The 13568-nt window shown below is 37.8% G+C and overlaps 1 protein-coding gene across 1 annotated transcript; it reads right to left on the bottom strand.

Moving 5' to 3' along the window:
* Nucleotides 1-9926: 9926 nt before the first annotated feature.
* On the bottom strand, nt 9927-13125 carry LOC149233666 (uncharacterized). Its single transcript, XM_089376798.1, has 3 exons — nt 12785-13125; nt 10328-12427; nt 9927-10208 (listed from the first exon to the last, which is right to left on the bottom strand). Exons 1-2 carry the CDS (start codon nt 13011-13013, stop codon nt 10359-10361), a joined length of 2298 nt encoding a protein of 765 aa, XP_089232924.1. The 5' UTR covers nt 13014-13125; the 3' UTR covers nt 9927-10208; nt 10328-10358.
* Between the last annotated feature and the right edge of the window lie 443 nt (nt 13126-13568).

The raw sequence follows: 13568 nt of genomic DNA, 5'->3' as shown, positions 1-13568 counted from the left end.
TGTTGTATTCTATTCTATGCTATCTGGTTTACTCTAAATGATATATGTATTTGTTTGCTTACGCATGCATGTATGGACTATTATGTATAAGTTTGTATGAATCTTTCTGAAATGTGTTGTTGGTTTAACCATCACTTTGGATTGCTCACTAACTTGCTTCCATCTTGTGATGCATCTTCGCTCATGTGTTCCCTTCCAAGTCGCGTACTATTACAAGTTTCCAAGGGGTGCACTCATCTCAACCCCCGTGTGTTAGAACCTCTCATGCACCTTCCTTGGCTCGTTGCAGTTGTCACACACTTGCTACCAATAGAGTTATCTTACTTGCCTCTGTGTGAAATCACGATCAAGGCATTACCATATGACCCACTGCTGGGACTCCTACACCAAACAGTCTGAGGTCTAATTGGGACTTCTTACTGGCGAGATCCCCTTACATGTTATTTGGTCCAACACCGTCAATAGGTTCATTAAAAATACTTCAATGGACTCATCTGAAAGATGAGCTTACAGTCCAAGCATATGTTATTCTCCTCAAGCTTGTAAAAATTAAAAAGGTACTTACCAGTAATGCTGGGGGGAAATTGGGGAAGGTGTCCATTTTACATCATCAGTTAAAAGATAGCATGTCGCTCTTGAACACAGCACTTCGTCACATTCATGTTCGGGTTGGGAAATCCATTTGCCTTATAGTTAATCAAACCTCATTGAAAGTCTTCATGGTTTTGGGTATTATCGTTGAGTCAAATGTTGCCAAATCATTATAGTGTCGTTATGTGTTCAAAAGAAGTTCAACCTTGGTTCAAATCCTTTTGCAAAATCTTTGCCTTCATTCTCATCGGCCATCCTTGAGTCAGCCATTGCAATTATTTTCAAAACTTAATATCATGTTTTGTGTTGTAGGCTTTCCTATGACAAATCACTTCCTATCTGTTAGAAAAATTATATATATGACAGAGAAATGCAAGACATATAATATGTGAAAAAAACACAAACACATAAAACCAGAGAGACACATATATACATGGTTCACCCAGTTTGGGCTACGTCCACCTCGAACAACCAGTCCTTCCTTTCTATTATCCAGCAAAATGAAGAGACACAACCTACAACAGATCCGTTGTAATATCCTTGGTTTTCTCTCACAGTCTCCTCTCTGTTCCTCGCTCGGAGAATACACATCTATTACACAACCTCAATACAATGCCCTCATACAAAGAGAGGGTTTGCCTTCTAGGGAAAAAAACCCTAAACTAAACATAAATTCTACCGTCATATCATCCGCCTAATGAACGGCCTAGATTGACAAGAAATTAATGTACTTTTACAAGGCAATTTTTCATCTGTTTTTAGCTTCGGGGGCACTGCCCCTGAAACCCCTACCAGGGGACCGCTGGCCCACGAACCCCCCAGCTCGGGGGATTAGCCCCCCCGCGTGGAGGGGTGTACAATCTTCCTGGGGTATACATCTAGCTGAAACAAAGACCTCTAAATAATCATGCTCCACACCCAACACTATCGACTTCAGCTCATCCTCTAGGAAGTTGATTTAGAAACCTTCAGTATTGTCAAGCATGCATGCCTTAATGGCAGGTTTTTCGCTTTCGATGACAGGTTCTCATCATTGACCTTCGATCGAATGATTCTATGAGTTTTCGACTTCAGATCACATATTCGCACTTCACAGATTATACTAGGAGCACCTTGAGAACTATTGTCATTATTGGTGGTTTCTCTCACACTTGTTAATGGTTCACATCATTGACCAGTAATCAAGTGGTTTCTACCATGTTCAACTTCGAGACATTCACTCGCATGGTTAGAATCGTACTGTGGATTGAGAGATGGAGATCAAGACCCTAGATCTAGTTTCATCAATCCAAGTTGCGAGGAGATTTTATATTCATGATTATGTAGACAAATGGTTGTGTCCATGTTGTGTCTACCATCTATATGATCTTAGTTTTTCCATGCTTGTTCATTGAGTTCACTTTACTCTGAGTATGGGAATGCCTACCTCAAAGATGATTTTTGATATATATTTTGCATTATGTTCCCTTGAATGTTCCTTGCAGGTTTCCGACCATTTCCTCTAATCTGATCCTTGGAATGATAAAGCGCTTCAATCTTTTAAACTTATTTTTTAGACTTCGCACTTTAGGGGGCAATCTGTTACACGTCAATTTTTCACCATGACACTTGATCAATTTATGGATATTATTACCATCCGTGAACATGTTGAAACCATCTCCCTTAGAAGTCCAACAACTCAAAATATGTTAAAGTCCATGAGAAATTTGGGTCAAATAGCTCTCACACCTTGTTAAGTTCCACCTGTGCCGATTTCTCTAGTGTTTCCCGCACATGCGCTAAAATTTACTCTGAGAACAGCGTAGAGATGCACTCTATCTGTAACTATAAACCCGTGTAGGTGAATTCTAGAAAGTAAAAAATAAAAAGTACATTCTAGAAACATAGTTGGTTGAATATTTCCCACTGAAAGCTTCCAGGTGATGACTATTTGAACTATAACTCTCATAAGATGCATCTCCATCCCTTTTCTCATGGTAACCTAATCCTTCACTAAAGGAGGTTCATCTTCTTCTTAGGGATTTGAAACTTTCCCCTCTTTGATCTATAAAAGGACTATAGGGTTTAGGGATGAAGGAGGTCAGAATTCAGAGAATACAAACTTATGTTGTTAGTTTGAGATTGGAGAACTTGTTATCTAAGGAGGGGATTGAAGGCATTTGGGAGGGACCTCACGGTATCAAGGCGAAGGTTGTAAGGCTCCTCTTATCTTATGATTAATACAAATGAGCACTTTCTCCCATTGATTTTTTCTTTTGTGAATGATGAATAGTTTGCAATTGGTTATTATGTTCATTAAGACAAGTTCAATCCCTAATTTCCTTGATCATTAGGCTAAGTTGTTTGAATTATTGTATCACATGTGATTTTGATCATTTTTATGGTTTATGTTTGCAGGTTCTACTAAGCATTGAAGAGTTGCATCAAGTCACAAACGGGGATCTTCATCAGGCATTTCGTGAAACCGGTAAGAGGTCTATCCACTAGTTAGACTGCTTGTAATTCGAATAAGTTCAACTTAGGGAAAGGGTCAGTTCATTTGTCGTGATTGTTTCTAGTTTCCATTTAGGATCTAGGGAGATTGCTCTTGTCCGCAAGAGGGATTGTCCGGTGTAACAAGCAATCCCTCACTTTTGCTGGCATCTTATTTGTCAGCGCTTGTGTTACAATTTTTTGAAATAGTGTTGACAAAATAAATGTCTGCGCGACAAAATTGTTCATAATTAAAACTTTAAAACCTATAAACCCTAAACCAAAATTGTGATAACACTATCAAAGCTAGCCTAGGGTTAGGTTAGGGCACTAATACAAAAGCAGAGTTGTTGGCTACCTGGGGCCTCATATGCACATGGCAACCACATTAAACATTCTTCAGTTAACAATTGGCGGAAATTCCAAAATTATTATAGACTGGCTCTTTGGGTCCATGAAAAATTTGGGTCAAATAGCTCTCACACCTTGTTAAGTTCCACCTGCGCTGAAATTTACTCTGAGAATAGCTCAGAGATGCACTCTATCTGTAACTATAAACCCACACAAGTGAATTCTAGAAAGTAAAAATAAAATGTACATTCTAGAAACATAGTTGGTCGAATATTTCCCAATTGAAAGCTTCCAGGTGATGACTATTCGAACTATAACCCTCATAAGATGCATCTTTGTCCCTTTTCTCATGGTAACCTAATCCTTCACTAAAGGAGGTTCATCTTCTTCTTAGGGATTTGAAACTTCCCCTCTTTGATCTATAAAAGGACTAGAGGGTTTAGGGATGAAGGAGGTTAGAATTCATAGAATACAAACTTATGTTGTTAGTTTGAGATTGGAGAGCTTGCTATCTAAGGAGGAGATTGAAAGCATTTGGGAGGGACCTCACAACATCAAGGCGAAGGTTGTAAGGCTCCTCTTATCTTCTGATTAATACAAATGAGCACTTTCTCCCATTGATTTTGTCTTTTGTGAATGATGAATAGTTTGCAATTGGTTATTATGTTCATTAAGGCAAGTTCAATCCCTAATTTCCTTGATCATTAGGCTAAGTTGTTTGAGTTAATGTATCACAAGTGATTTTGATCCGTTTTATGGTTTATGTTTGCAGGTTCTACTAAGCATTGAAGAGCTGCATCAAGTTAGAACCAGGGATCTTCATCATGCATTTCGTGAAACCGGTAAGAGGTCTATCCATTAGTTAGACTGCTTGTAATTCGAATAAGTTCAACTTAGGGAAAGGATCAGTTCATTTGTCATGATTGTTTCTAGTTTCCATTTAGGATCTAGGGAGATCACTCTTGTCCGCAAGAGGGATTGTCCGGCGTAACAAGCAATCCCTTGCTTTTGCTAACATCTTATTTGTCAGCACCTGTGTTACAATCTTTTGAAATAGCGCTGACAAAATAAATGTCAGTGCGACAAAATTGTTCATAAAAAACTTAAAAACCTCTAAACCCTAAACCAAAATTGTGATAACACTATCAAAGCTAGCCTGGGGTTAGGTCAGGGCACTAATACAAAAGTAGAGTTGTTGGCTGCCTGGGGCCTCATATGCACATGGCAGCCACATTAAACATTCTTCAGTTAACAATTGGTGGAAATTCCAAAATTATTATAGACTGGCTCTTTGGGTCCATGAGAAATTTGGGTCAAATAGCTCTCACACCTTGTTAAGTTCCACCTGTGCTGATTTCTCTAGTGTTTCATGTGCATGCACTGAAATTTACTTTGAGAACAGTGCAGAGATGCGCTTTGTCTGTAACTATAAACCCGCGCAGGTGAATTCTAGAAAGTAAAAATAAAAAGTACATTCTAGAAACATAGTTGGTCGAATATTTCCAAGTGATGACTATTCAAACTATAACCCTCATAAGATGCATCTCCATCCCTTTTCTCGTGGTAACCTAATCCTTCACTAAAAGAGATTCATCTTCTTCTTAGGGATTTGAAACTTTCCCCTCTTTGATCTATCAAAGGACTATAGGGTTTAGGGATGAAGGAGGTCAGAATTCAGATAATACAAACTTATGTTGTTAGTTTGAGATTGGAGAACTTGTTATCTAAGGAGGATATTGAAGACATTTGGGAAGGACCTCACGGCATCAAGGCGAAGGTTGTAAGGCTCCTCTTATCTTCTGATTAATACAAATGAGCACTTTCTCCCATTGATTTTGTCTTTTGTGAATGATGAATAGTTTGCAACTGGTTATTATGTTCATTAAGGCAAGTTCAATCCCTAATTTCCTTGATCATTAGGCTAAGTTGTTTGAATCATTGTATCACAGGTGCTTTTGATCCTTTTTATGGTTTATGTTTGTAGGTTCTACTAAGCATTGAAAAGTTGCATCAAAGTCACAACCTGGGATCTTCATCAAGGATTTTGTGAAACAGTAAGAGTTCTATCCATTAGTTAGACTGCTTGTATTTCGAATAAGTTCAACTTAGGGAAAGGGTCAGTTCATTTGTCATGATTGTTTCTAGTTTCCATTTAGCATATAGGAAGATCGCTCTTGTCCCCAAGAGGGATTGTCCGGTGTAACAAGCAATCCCTCGCTTTTGCTGACATCTTATTTGTCAGCACTTGTGTTACAAATTTTTGAAATAGCGCTAACAAAATAAATGTCAGCACGACGAAACTGTTCATAAAAAAACTTAAAAACCTCTAAACCCTAAACCAAAATTGTGATAACACTTATCAAAGGCTGGGGTTAGGTCAGGGCACTAATACAAAAGCAGAGTTGCTGGCTGCCTAGGGCCTCATATGCACATGGCAGCCACGTTAAGCATTCTTCAATTAACAATTGGCGGAAATTCCAAATTATTATAGACTGGCTCTCAATCTGTCCTACTGGAAGACCAAAACAGAGAAGTTGATCAGTGGATTAGGTTAGATTTCCTTCTTCCATGTTTACAGGGAATTCAACCTTCAAGCAGACACTCTGTCAAAAAAGGGTCTTCTGCTCCAGCCAGGGACTTTCCATTTAGAATAGTGGCTTAAGGGAGAAAGACTCCATGCTGGTCTATACCAGCTGATTTAGTTTTTTCAATCGCTGTTACTGGTTCCCCTGATCCATTTTTGCATTGCAATATTAGTTTTTTGGTCATCGTTTTGTGAATTTTTTGAGGTAATTCCTTAAGGAAGTGGTTAGTTCAGGTTTGATGCTATTAAGTTATGTCAAAATCTACCTTTTGTTTTTGTTATCAACATTGGTTGTTTTGGTTATCAACATTGTAAACATCCTTAACGAAATGCCCGTCTCTTGGTAGTCGCACCGAGGGTTAGATGTAGCTGTTTTTTTGGGCTTAGCTGACCTCTCTGTAGAGCTTGATTATTGTAAATATCTTTGATTCAGCAACGAATAGCAGGATATTGTTTTCTTTTTAATAATAATTTTAAAAAACCAAAAAAGTGTTGTTACCTAATGACCAGAATCCCATGAAATATACCATAGTAATTGAAAATAGAATGGATAGATTTTCCTGCTTAATACCATACACTTTGTGCAGTAGGTGAGTACTGTTAAAAATTTATTAACTCAATCTAATGTCACCTATTGTGTGTGTTATTGAAGATGCACAGACGACTCAGCTCTGACGAAACATGCCACAATAATTGAGAATAGAGCAGGTTATAATTTCCTGCTCAATTTGATCCCGCTGTCTGCAATAAATATTACTAAGGCCTTGGGAACCCATGAAGAATAGAGAAAGCATATTTGCTGTGCTATAATGTTAATTGGGCCTTAGGAACTAGCATTTTTTATGTGTTATGAATAGGCCAAGTAGCAAAATGTGATCCTTTTGCTCACTGCCAATATGTTATGCTATATGTTAAGCAAAGAATGACCACTGATTTTCATTGGAAGTGTGCATTTAGACATTCAGAATGACGGCCCATACATCTGCTGGATTGCTTAAGCTAACTGCTCATACTGAACATAATATGACCGTTGAACTGCACATAGTATCTTATCACCCAGGTTTGTTGCTTAAACTATCCGGTTTTTGTTGGTTTGGAGTTTGCAAATGAGTCGAAGCTCACACAGTTAGGGAGTGCGCATTATATCTGTGTCGCATCTTTCCCGGTGACATTTAACATGGAGGAATAAAACTGTACACAATATCCACCTAATTTGACTGTTTAAGCTGTTTTCTTGGCTGGACTTCAATCCAATCTCTACATCATGATCCCAATGCCTGAATGGAAAGGATTTACCTTCTCCTTAGGACAAAGGTCAGTTAATTTACTTCTATAGTGCACCTTCTCCCTAGAGACAGACCAGTTTAAGACCTTCACCTTCACCTTATTGGCCCGACATATACTCTCTCGAATTGTAGTTTGCCAATAGTATCAATAGATCCGATCTCGACATAATGATCCCGATGTCTGAATGGGTAAGCATCTGGCCCTCTCCTTGTATTTGAGCATGCCCCAGGTTACCAAGACCATGTGCCAACTTCTCATTATCGCCAACAGAGGTGCCTCCTATATGAATACAGGGTGCTTGATCCCTTAGCCTCACATTACCTCAAAATCAAATATATCTGATAAAAAATAATTTCACATAATTCATTAATAGCAAACTTCAAAGAGCCGATAATCTTTACTCATATTTTCATTTGATCCAAAACTAAACAACAAGAGGTTTGCATCAGGTTCTATTAAGCACAAGGAGGGATTAAAAAAACTGCTAATTTAGATTTTTATTTGTCTTTTTAGGTCAGCTCTTTTTTAACCCTTTTTTGACAAAATAGAGCACAGATGTCAACGGATCCTATCTCTACACATAATGATCCCGATGCCTGAACGGGTAGGGTTTGGCCCTCTTCTCGGGCAAAGGTGAGATGCGACACCCTCTTCGTAGAGACCTTGTAATTGAGTTGAATGAGATGGTGATTTGGAGCATGCCCTAGGTTGTCAAGACCATGTGCGAAGTTCTCATTATGGCCATTGTGAACCTCCCATGCCATGGTAAAAAACAGAGGTGCCTAACCTCATTACTCTAAAAACCAAATATATTTTATAAAAAATAATTTCACATAATTTATTTATAACAAATTTTAAAAAACCAGTATTTTTTAATAATATTTTCATTTCATCTAATATTTTCAATTCATCTCATATTAACATAGATCTATCTTAATTCCCTAATATTCTAACCATTAATATTTTCATTAATAAAAAACTAACCTAAATCTATTTTAACTCCTTGATATTCTAACCAGCAACAAAACCTCGGATTAAAAAAACCTGGTGCAGACTTCTCACTGGTCAGCTCTTTTTTATATTTTTTGACGATTAGAATATAGATTATTTTTTTTGACATTAGAATACAGATGTCTAAATTTTAATGTTTTAGTGTAGGCATACAAAGAGGGATTAAGAAAAACCTGGTGCAGACTTCTCACTGCATAATTTGGATTTTTATGTCTTTTTAGGTCAGCCCTTTTTTTACCTTTTTTGACGATTAGAATATAGATTATTTTTTTTTGTCATTAGAATAGGCATGTACTCTATTTTTTAATGTTTTAGTGTAGGCATACAAAGAGGGATTAAGAAAAACCTGGTGCAGACTTCTCACTGCATAATTTGGATTTTTATGTCTTTTTAGGTCAGCCCGTTTTTTACCTTTTTGACGATTAGAATATAGATTATTTTTTTTTTTGACATTAGAATAGGCATGTACTCTATTTTTTAATGTTTTAGTGTAGGCATGTACTCTACACAAATCTCATCGACTCAGGCTAAGGGCACCTCAATTTTCTTGGTACAGTTATACATTACTTGCATATTGGTTTGCATGTAATATGTTTTAAAAGTTTACTCCATAGTCAAGAGCCTTTCAATATCTGCTGGTAATAAGGAACAAAGCCCATGGGTTGTCAAAATCTGTTCTAAAATATAACAGAGAAATAAATAAATATTTCTCTCTGTGGTTATAAAATTGAGCTAGTCAACAAAAAACATTCAAATTGGATATCAATTCTCAACGAACAGAGAACATTCAACGTTTCTTAATTTCTATTGATCATACAGTAAACACGCATTTGCATTCCAGGTTTGCCTGTAATATGCTTTAATAGTTAGTTGCACAATCCATTCGAATGAGACTTTTGAATATCTGCTAAGAACAACGAAACAGGTTCGCGATTGTCCAAAATTCAAGTGGTTTTGCACAATCTAGCATAAAATAATTAAAATTGTCACAATATAGCATAAAATAATTAAAAGGAGCATAGTTTAACTAATAGATAAATGGTTTTTTCCTTGCGCATTTTTTTTAACCAAAATGGAGAGGTTTTTAAAACTCTAAGTTATTTAATTTGTTTTTGTAAAATTTGAATGTTACATGGGTTTTCCAGGCATTGAATTAATTTTTGAATTCAGAAACTTTTTTTAAACCATAAAAAATCACAATCTAAATTGTATCACTAGATTCCAGTGAAAAAATCATTTTTTATTAATTAAACTGCACCATTAAAATGTGTTCTCCCTCTGATTAGACTCAGACTCATCCATGTGTTCTATGGCTACAAAATTAAACAATTGAGCAAAAAAACTGCATTCAAAATCCAAAAACGATAGAAGCATTATTTATATATGGCCAAAACAGAGAAAATCGATCATTCTTAAATTCTTCGATGCTGAGGTTAGTCTGTAATATGTTTTAATAGTTGTCAGTTGCATAATCCATTCGCACGAGGTTCACAGTTGTCCAACATTTAGGTATTTGCACCAGAATAATCTAAAATAAATCAAAATGTATTCTCTCTGTGATTAGACTCATCCATGTGTTATATAGCTACAAAATTAAACAAGTCAACACATGGCTACATTATTTATATTGCACAAGAGTTCTCATTAAAACAGAGAACATTCAATAATTCTTAAATATGTCAATGTTGCTGCAACAATTGCGATAAAGAATGGCGACCTCGTTTAACGAAACAAGAGACAGCTACTCAGACTAAGAAATGAATTATCACTAACAGTTTTGTCTGACTAAATGTAGTTTAATTCTCTCCAATACCTGTCTGCCGTAGCAAACTCTGCATATTGCAGTCCCAAAGGCATTTGACAAACTCCATAACATTAAGGTCATAGATGACATCTAAGCAAAGGCTTCTATCTGCATAATACAACAAGTAGACTACATTAAATAAGCTCCTGGGAATGAACATTAGAAAAGAATTAAGAATATGACTTTTGTCACAATACAAAATAAGGGTTCAGAGCATGAACATCTACCTCGTAGCAGAGGCTTTACTGTTTACCATAATTACTTGTCTTCCTCGTCCTCCTCATAAGACAACGCATGACTAATCTCATGCACACTTTCTCTTCTTAAAGGCTTACCAGCATCCCCCTTATCTATGGAAGGTGTACTCGTAGTCCCATCTGGTGCAAAGAATGATTTCTTTCCAATTCGATCTATTTCTCTTTTGATGCAGCCAGAATCTCTGGGGCTTTCTGTCGTAAACCTCACAGTTTTAATCTTTGGCAACTTCATTTTATGCCGTTCCAGAGTATCAGGAGCTTTAGTCCCAATGCAAAAGCAATAGTTGTCAGTACCTTCTTGAGCATGAACTTCCTCATTCACACCTGATATGTGTTTTTCCAAGGATTTAACTTGGCATAAATCAGATGAGTCAGCGAAAGGATTTCTATTTGAACATTCCTTGTCTTGATTCTTCGTTTCTCTAGACCCATGTCTAGCAGGTGTGCCTGGTGTTTTACAATCTTTGGACAGCACACCATGTGTCTTCTTAGCTTCTATTATTGCTGCTGCAGAGCTTTTAGGAGTTCTGGATCTCGGGGTAGCAACAGATCTGTCAGGGTGTGTATTTGTAACCAAGTAGTTATTTCCATTATGGCCACCAGCCACAGCAAATCTTCTCTTACATTCTGTATTATCCACTCTACCTTTTACAGATTCAAACTCATCTTCTTGGAAGACTCTCTTCCCATGCACGTTCCTCAAAGAGCTCAGGCTAGATTTAGGAGTCTGGGCACCCTTATCCTTACAGGGTGTGGGAGATTTACCATAACGGCTTGGCACAAACCTTCCCCTTCTCAAGGAAGGGGAGGGGGGCTTTTCAGCTTTTTGACTAGACTGTGCTTTGCTGCTTAAGCAGTAAGTACTTACAGATTTATTGGTATCTAAATCTTGAAAAAGCTTCTTACCTTGCATTCCTTGAGTGTTCTTTGCAGAATCCTTAGTCGTGGTTGTCCCTGTCTTCTTGGTACTCATAATGCTTATTCCTGCAAGGCTCAAATTGCAAGTCCTCCTATCAATGGAACGCTGAGGCACAGGGCTCAAACTCATGCTGCGCGCCCTATTGTGCAACCTATCATACTTTGCCGAAGAATCCATTTCCCCAACTGCATTTCTTGTGATCTCACTTGCCCTTGGATACCATTTTCTGCCTGACCCATTCCTAATATTTTGCAATCCATGCTCATTTTCTACTCCCTTTCGAGCAATCTCTGAAAGTCTTAGATGCTCAGCTGGGCCTAAACTAGCACCTCTTCTCTGGGACTTAGGACTCGTCCAGCTACATCTGCTCTTTCCAGTTTCAAAAGCATTCTTCTCTGCTTTTGACTGTATGCGGGAATCCCACTGAAGAAATTTAGCCGACACTGTTCTTCCCCTTCTCTGTTTCTCGGCATTCTTGGGCTCCTCTCCTTTAGACACTCGACATTCATCTACCGCACTGCTATTTACGCCAGCAGTCTTCTTAGGAGTAGCCCCCTCTGCAACCCATTTTTCTACCTGTAAATGACCATAAATTCTTTGCTGGGTTTCCTGATTTCTTTCTTTAGCTGCCTGTTGAAGCCGCAACGCTTGAAGTTTCTCTGTTAGGCGCATAATTTCCTTCTCTATTTCTTCAATGTTATCTTCGAGATGGGTCCTGGACTCTTCGCAATCTCCTCCCAGTCCTTTGTCAACTGTTGGAATCTGCGTTGCACTAGCTATGGATTCGACACCCGGACTGCGATTGTCCTTGGAAGTATAGGCTGCCGGGGTGCTCTCCAGAAATGGAATAAGATCATTTGTTGCCAAGGGATGAATGGGCTCCTCGCTTTTCATGGATGGAATAAGATCATTTGTTGCCAAGGGATGAATGGGCTCTTCCTTGCCTTTCCTGGTTTCATTTGATGAAACATCAGCCAGAGATTTAGAGGGGCTATTGCCATCATCGTTGTTGTTGGTACCAGAAGAATCAGTGGTACTAACACTGCATTCTCCCTCACGCTGAAAAACCACATTGTCCTTCCACACCACAGTTGAGTTACCATTGCAATTGTCATTGCCAATTGAAGCTACAGGGGATGATGGGGATAAGTCTGCGTTTCAGAGAAAAATGTTTCAAAACACAAATTCTCACAAAATCCAATTATTATTGTTAGCAGAAGGTAAAAACTGTAGAGAAACATGTTTCAAAACGCACATTCTCACAAAACCTAATTATCATTGTTAACAGTGAATATAAAAACTAAGGAAAAAAATTCCACAAAGCCTGAGTGAAAAGAAAAATGAAGTCAATTCAAGCTACAGGGGATGATGGGATATATCTGGTTAGAAACATGTTTCAAAACGCAAATTCTCACAAAACCCAATTGTCATTGTTGGCAGTGAAAGTAAATTAACTAAAAGATATTCCACAAAGTCTGAGTGAAAAGAAAAATGAAATCAATCCCTACCTCTGTTGGGTGCATTTGCAGCTGGGTTTGTCTTCACGGACTGACGATTTTTCAGCGTGGATGTGGATCTGCCAAAGATTGCATTAACGTTCAGCAAACAGAGAGCCGATGATTGTGTGGAAGGGCGCTGGCACCCTGTTGTGGCGTTGCTGCTCTTGTTCTCCTGGTTTGCCTTCGATCTCCCAGGAGTCCTCGCTCCTCCTGCTACTGCGGCACCTGAGACCTTCATCTTACCTCACCTTGTGTGCGTATTCCTCTGCGATTCTTCAGTTCCACCATATTCCCTGCTTGTCCATCTCCATTAGCTGAAGCAGAACATTACAGAATAGGATAAACCCTGGGCTGAAGCTCAAGAAACGGTCCAATACAAATTTAAAAGTTCCCTGACCTTGTGAACGTTGGAGAAATATAGACGTTATAGCTTTTTCAGCAATCGTCATCAGCTTATTTAAATTTGTTTTATATTTTACCCACAAACGTATATCAACTAACGTCTCCTTGCTTATGTTTCAAGTTTTATCGTGTAGGAATTAGGTAAACACTACGTGTTTACATTTTAAATTAAACTCTAACTTGTAACAATTCACATGGTATAGTTAATGGTTATCTTTTGTGTGAGAACGAAAAAATTAAAATTAATATATATATATAGATATAGATATTTTAATTTTTATGAGGCTAAAGATTATTTATTGGACAGATTACTTCTTCGTCTACTTGACGTATTTATGGAACTATTGACACTATTTTCTAATTAACCGTACAAAATAAATAAAAATGATTA

Source organism: Pinus tabuliformis, chromosome J (assembly GCF_031772625.1).
Source record: "Pinus tabuliformis cultivar Carrire ecotype Pingquan chromosome J, CPIR1, whole genome shotgun sequence".
Classification (NCBI taxonomy): domain Eukaryota; kingdom Viridiplantae; phylum Streptophyta; class Pinopsida; order Pinales; family Pinaceae; genus Pinus; species Pinus tabuliformis.
The sequence above is the reverse complement of the archived record's forward strand: the minus strand, read 5'-3'. Positions and strand labels throughout refer to the sequence as shown.

Coding starts and splice junctions, on each gene's coding strand:
- LOC149233666 (XM_089376798.1), bottom strand. CDS start 13,013: ATGAAGGTCTCAGGTGCCGCAGTAGCAGGAGGAGCGAGGACTCCTGGG. Junction 12,428..12,784: donor TGCAAATGCACCCAACAGAG/GTAGGGATTGAT, acceptor TCTGAAACGCAG/ACTTATCCCCATCATCCCCT.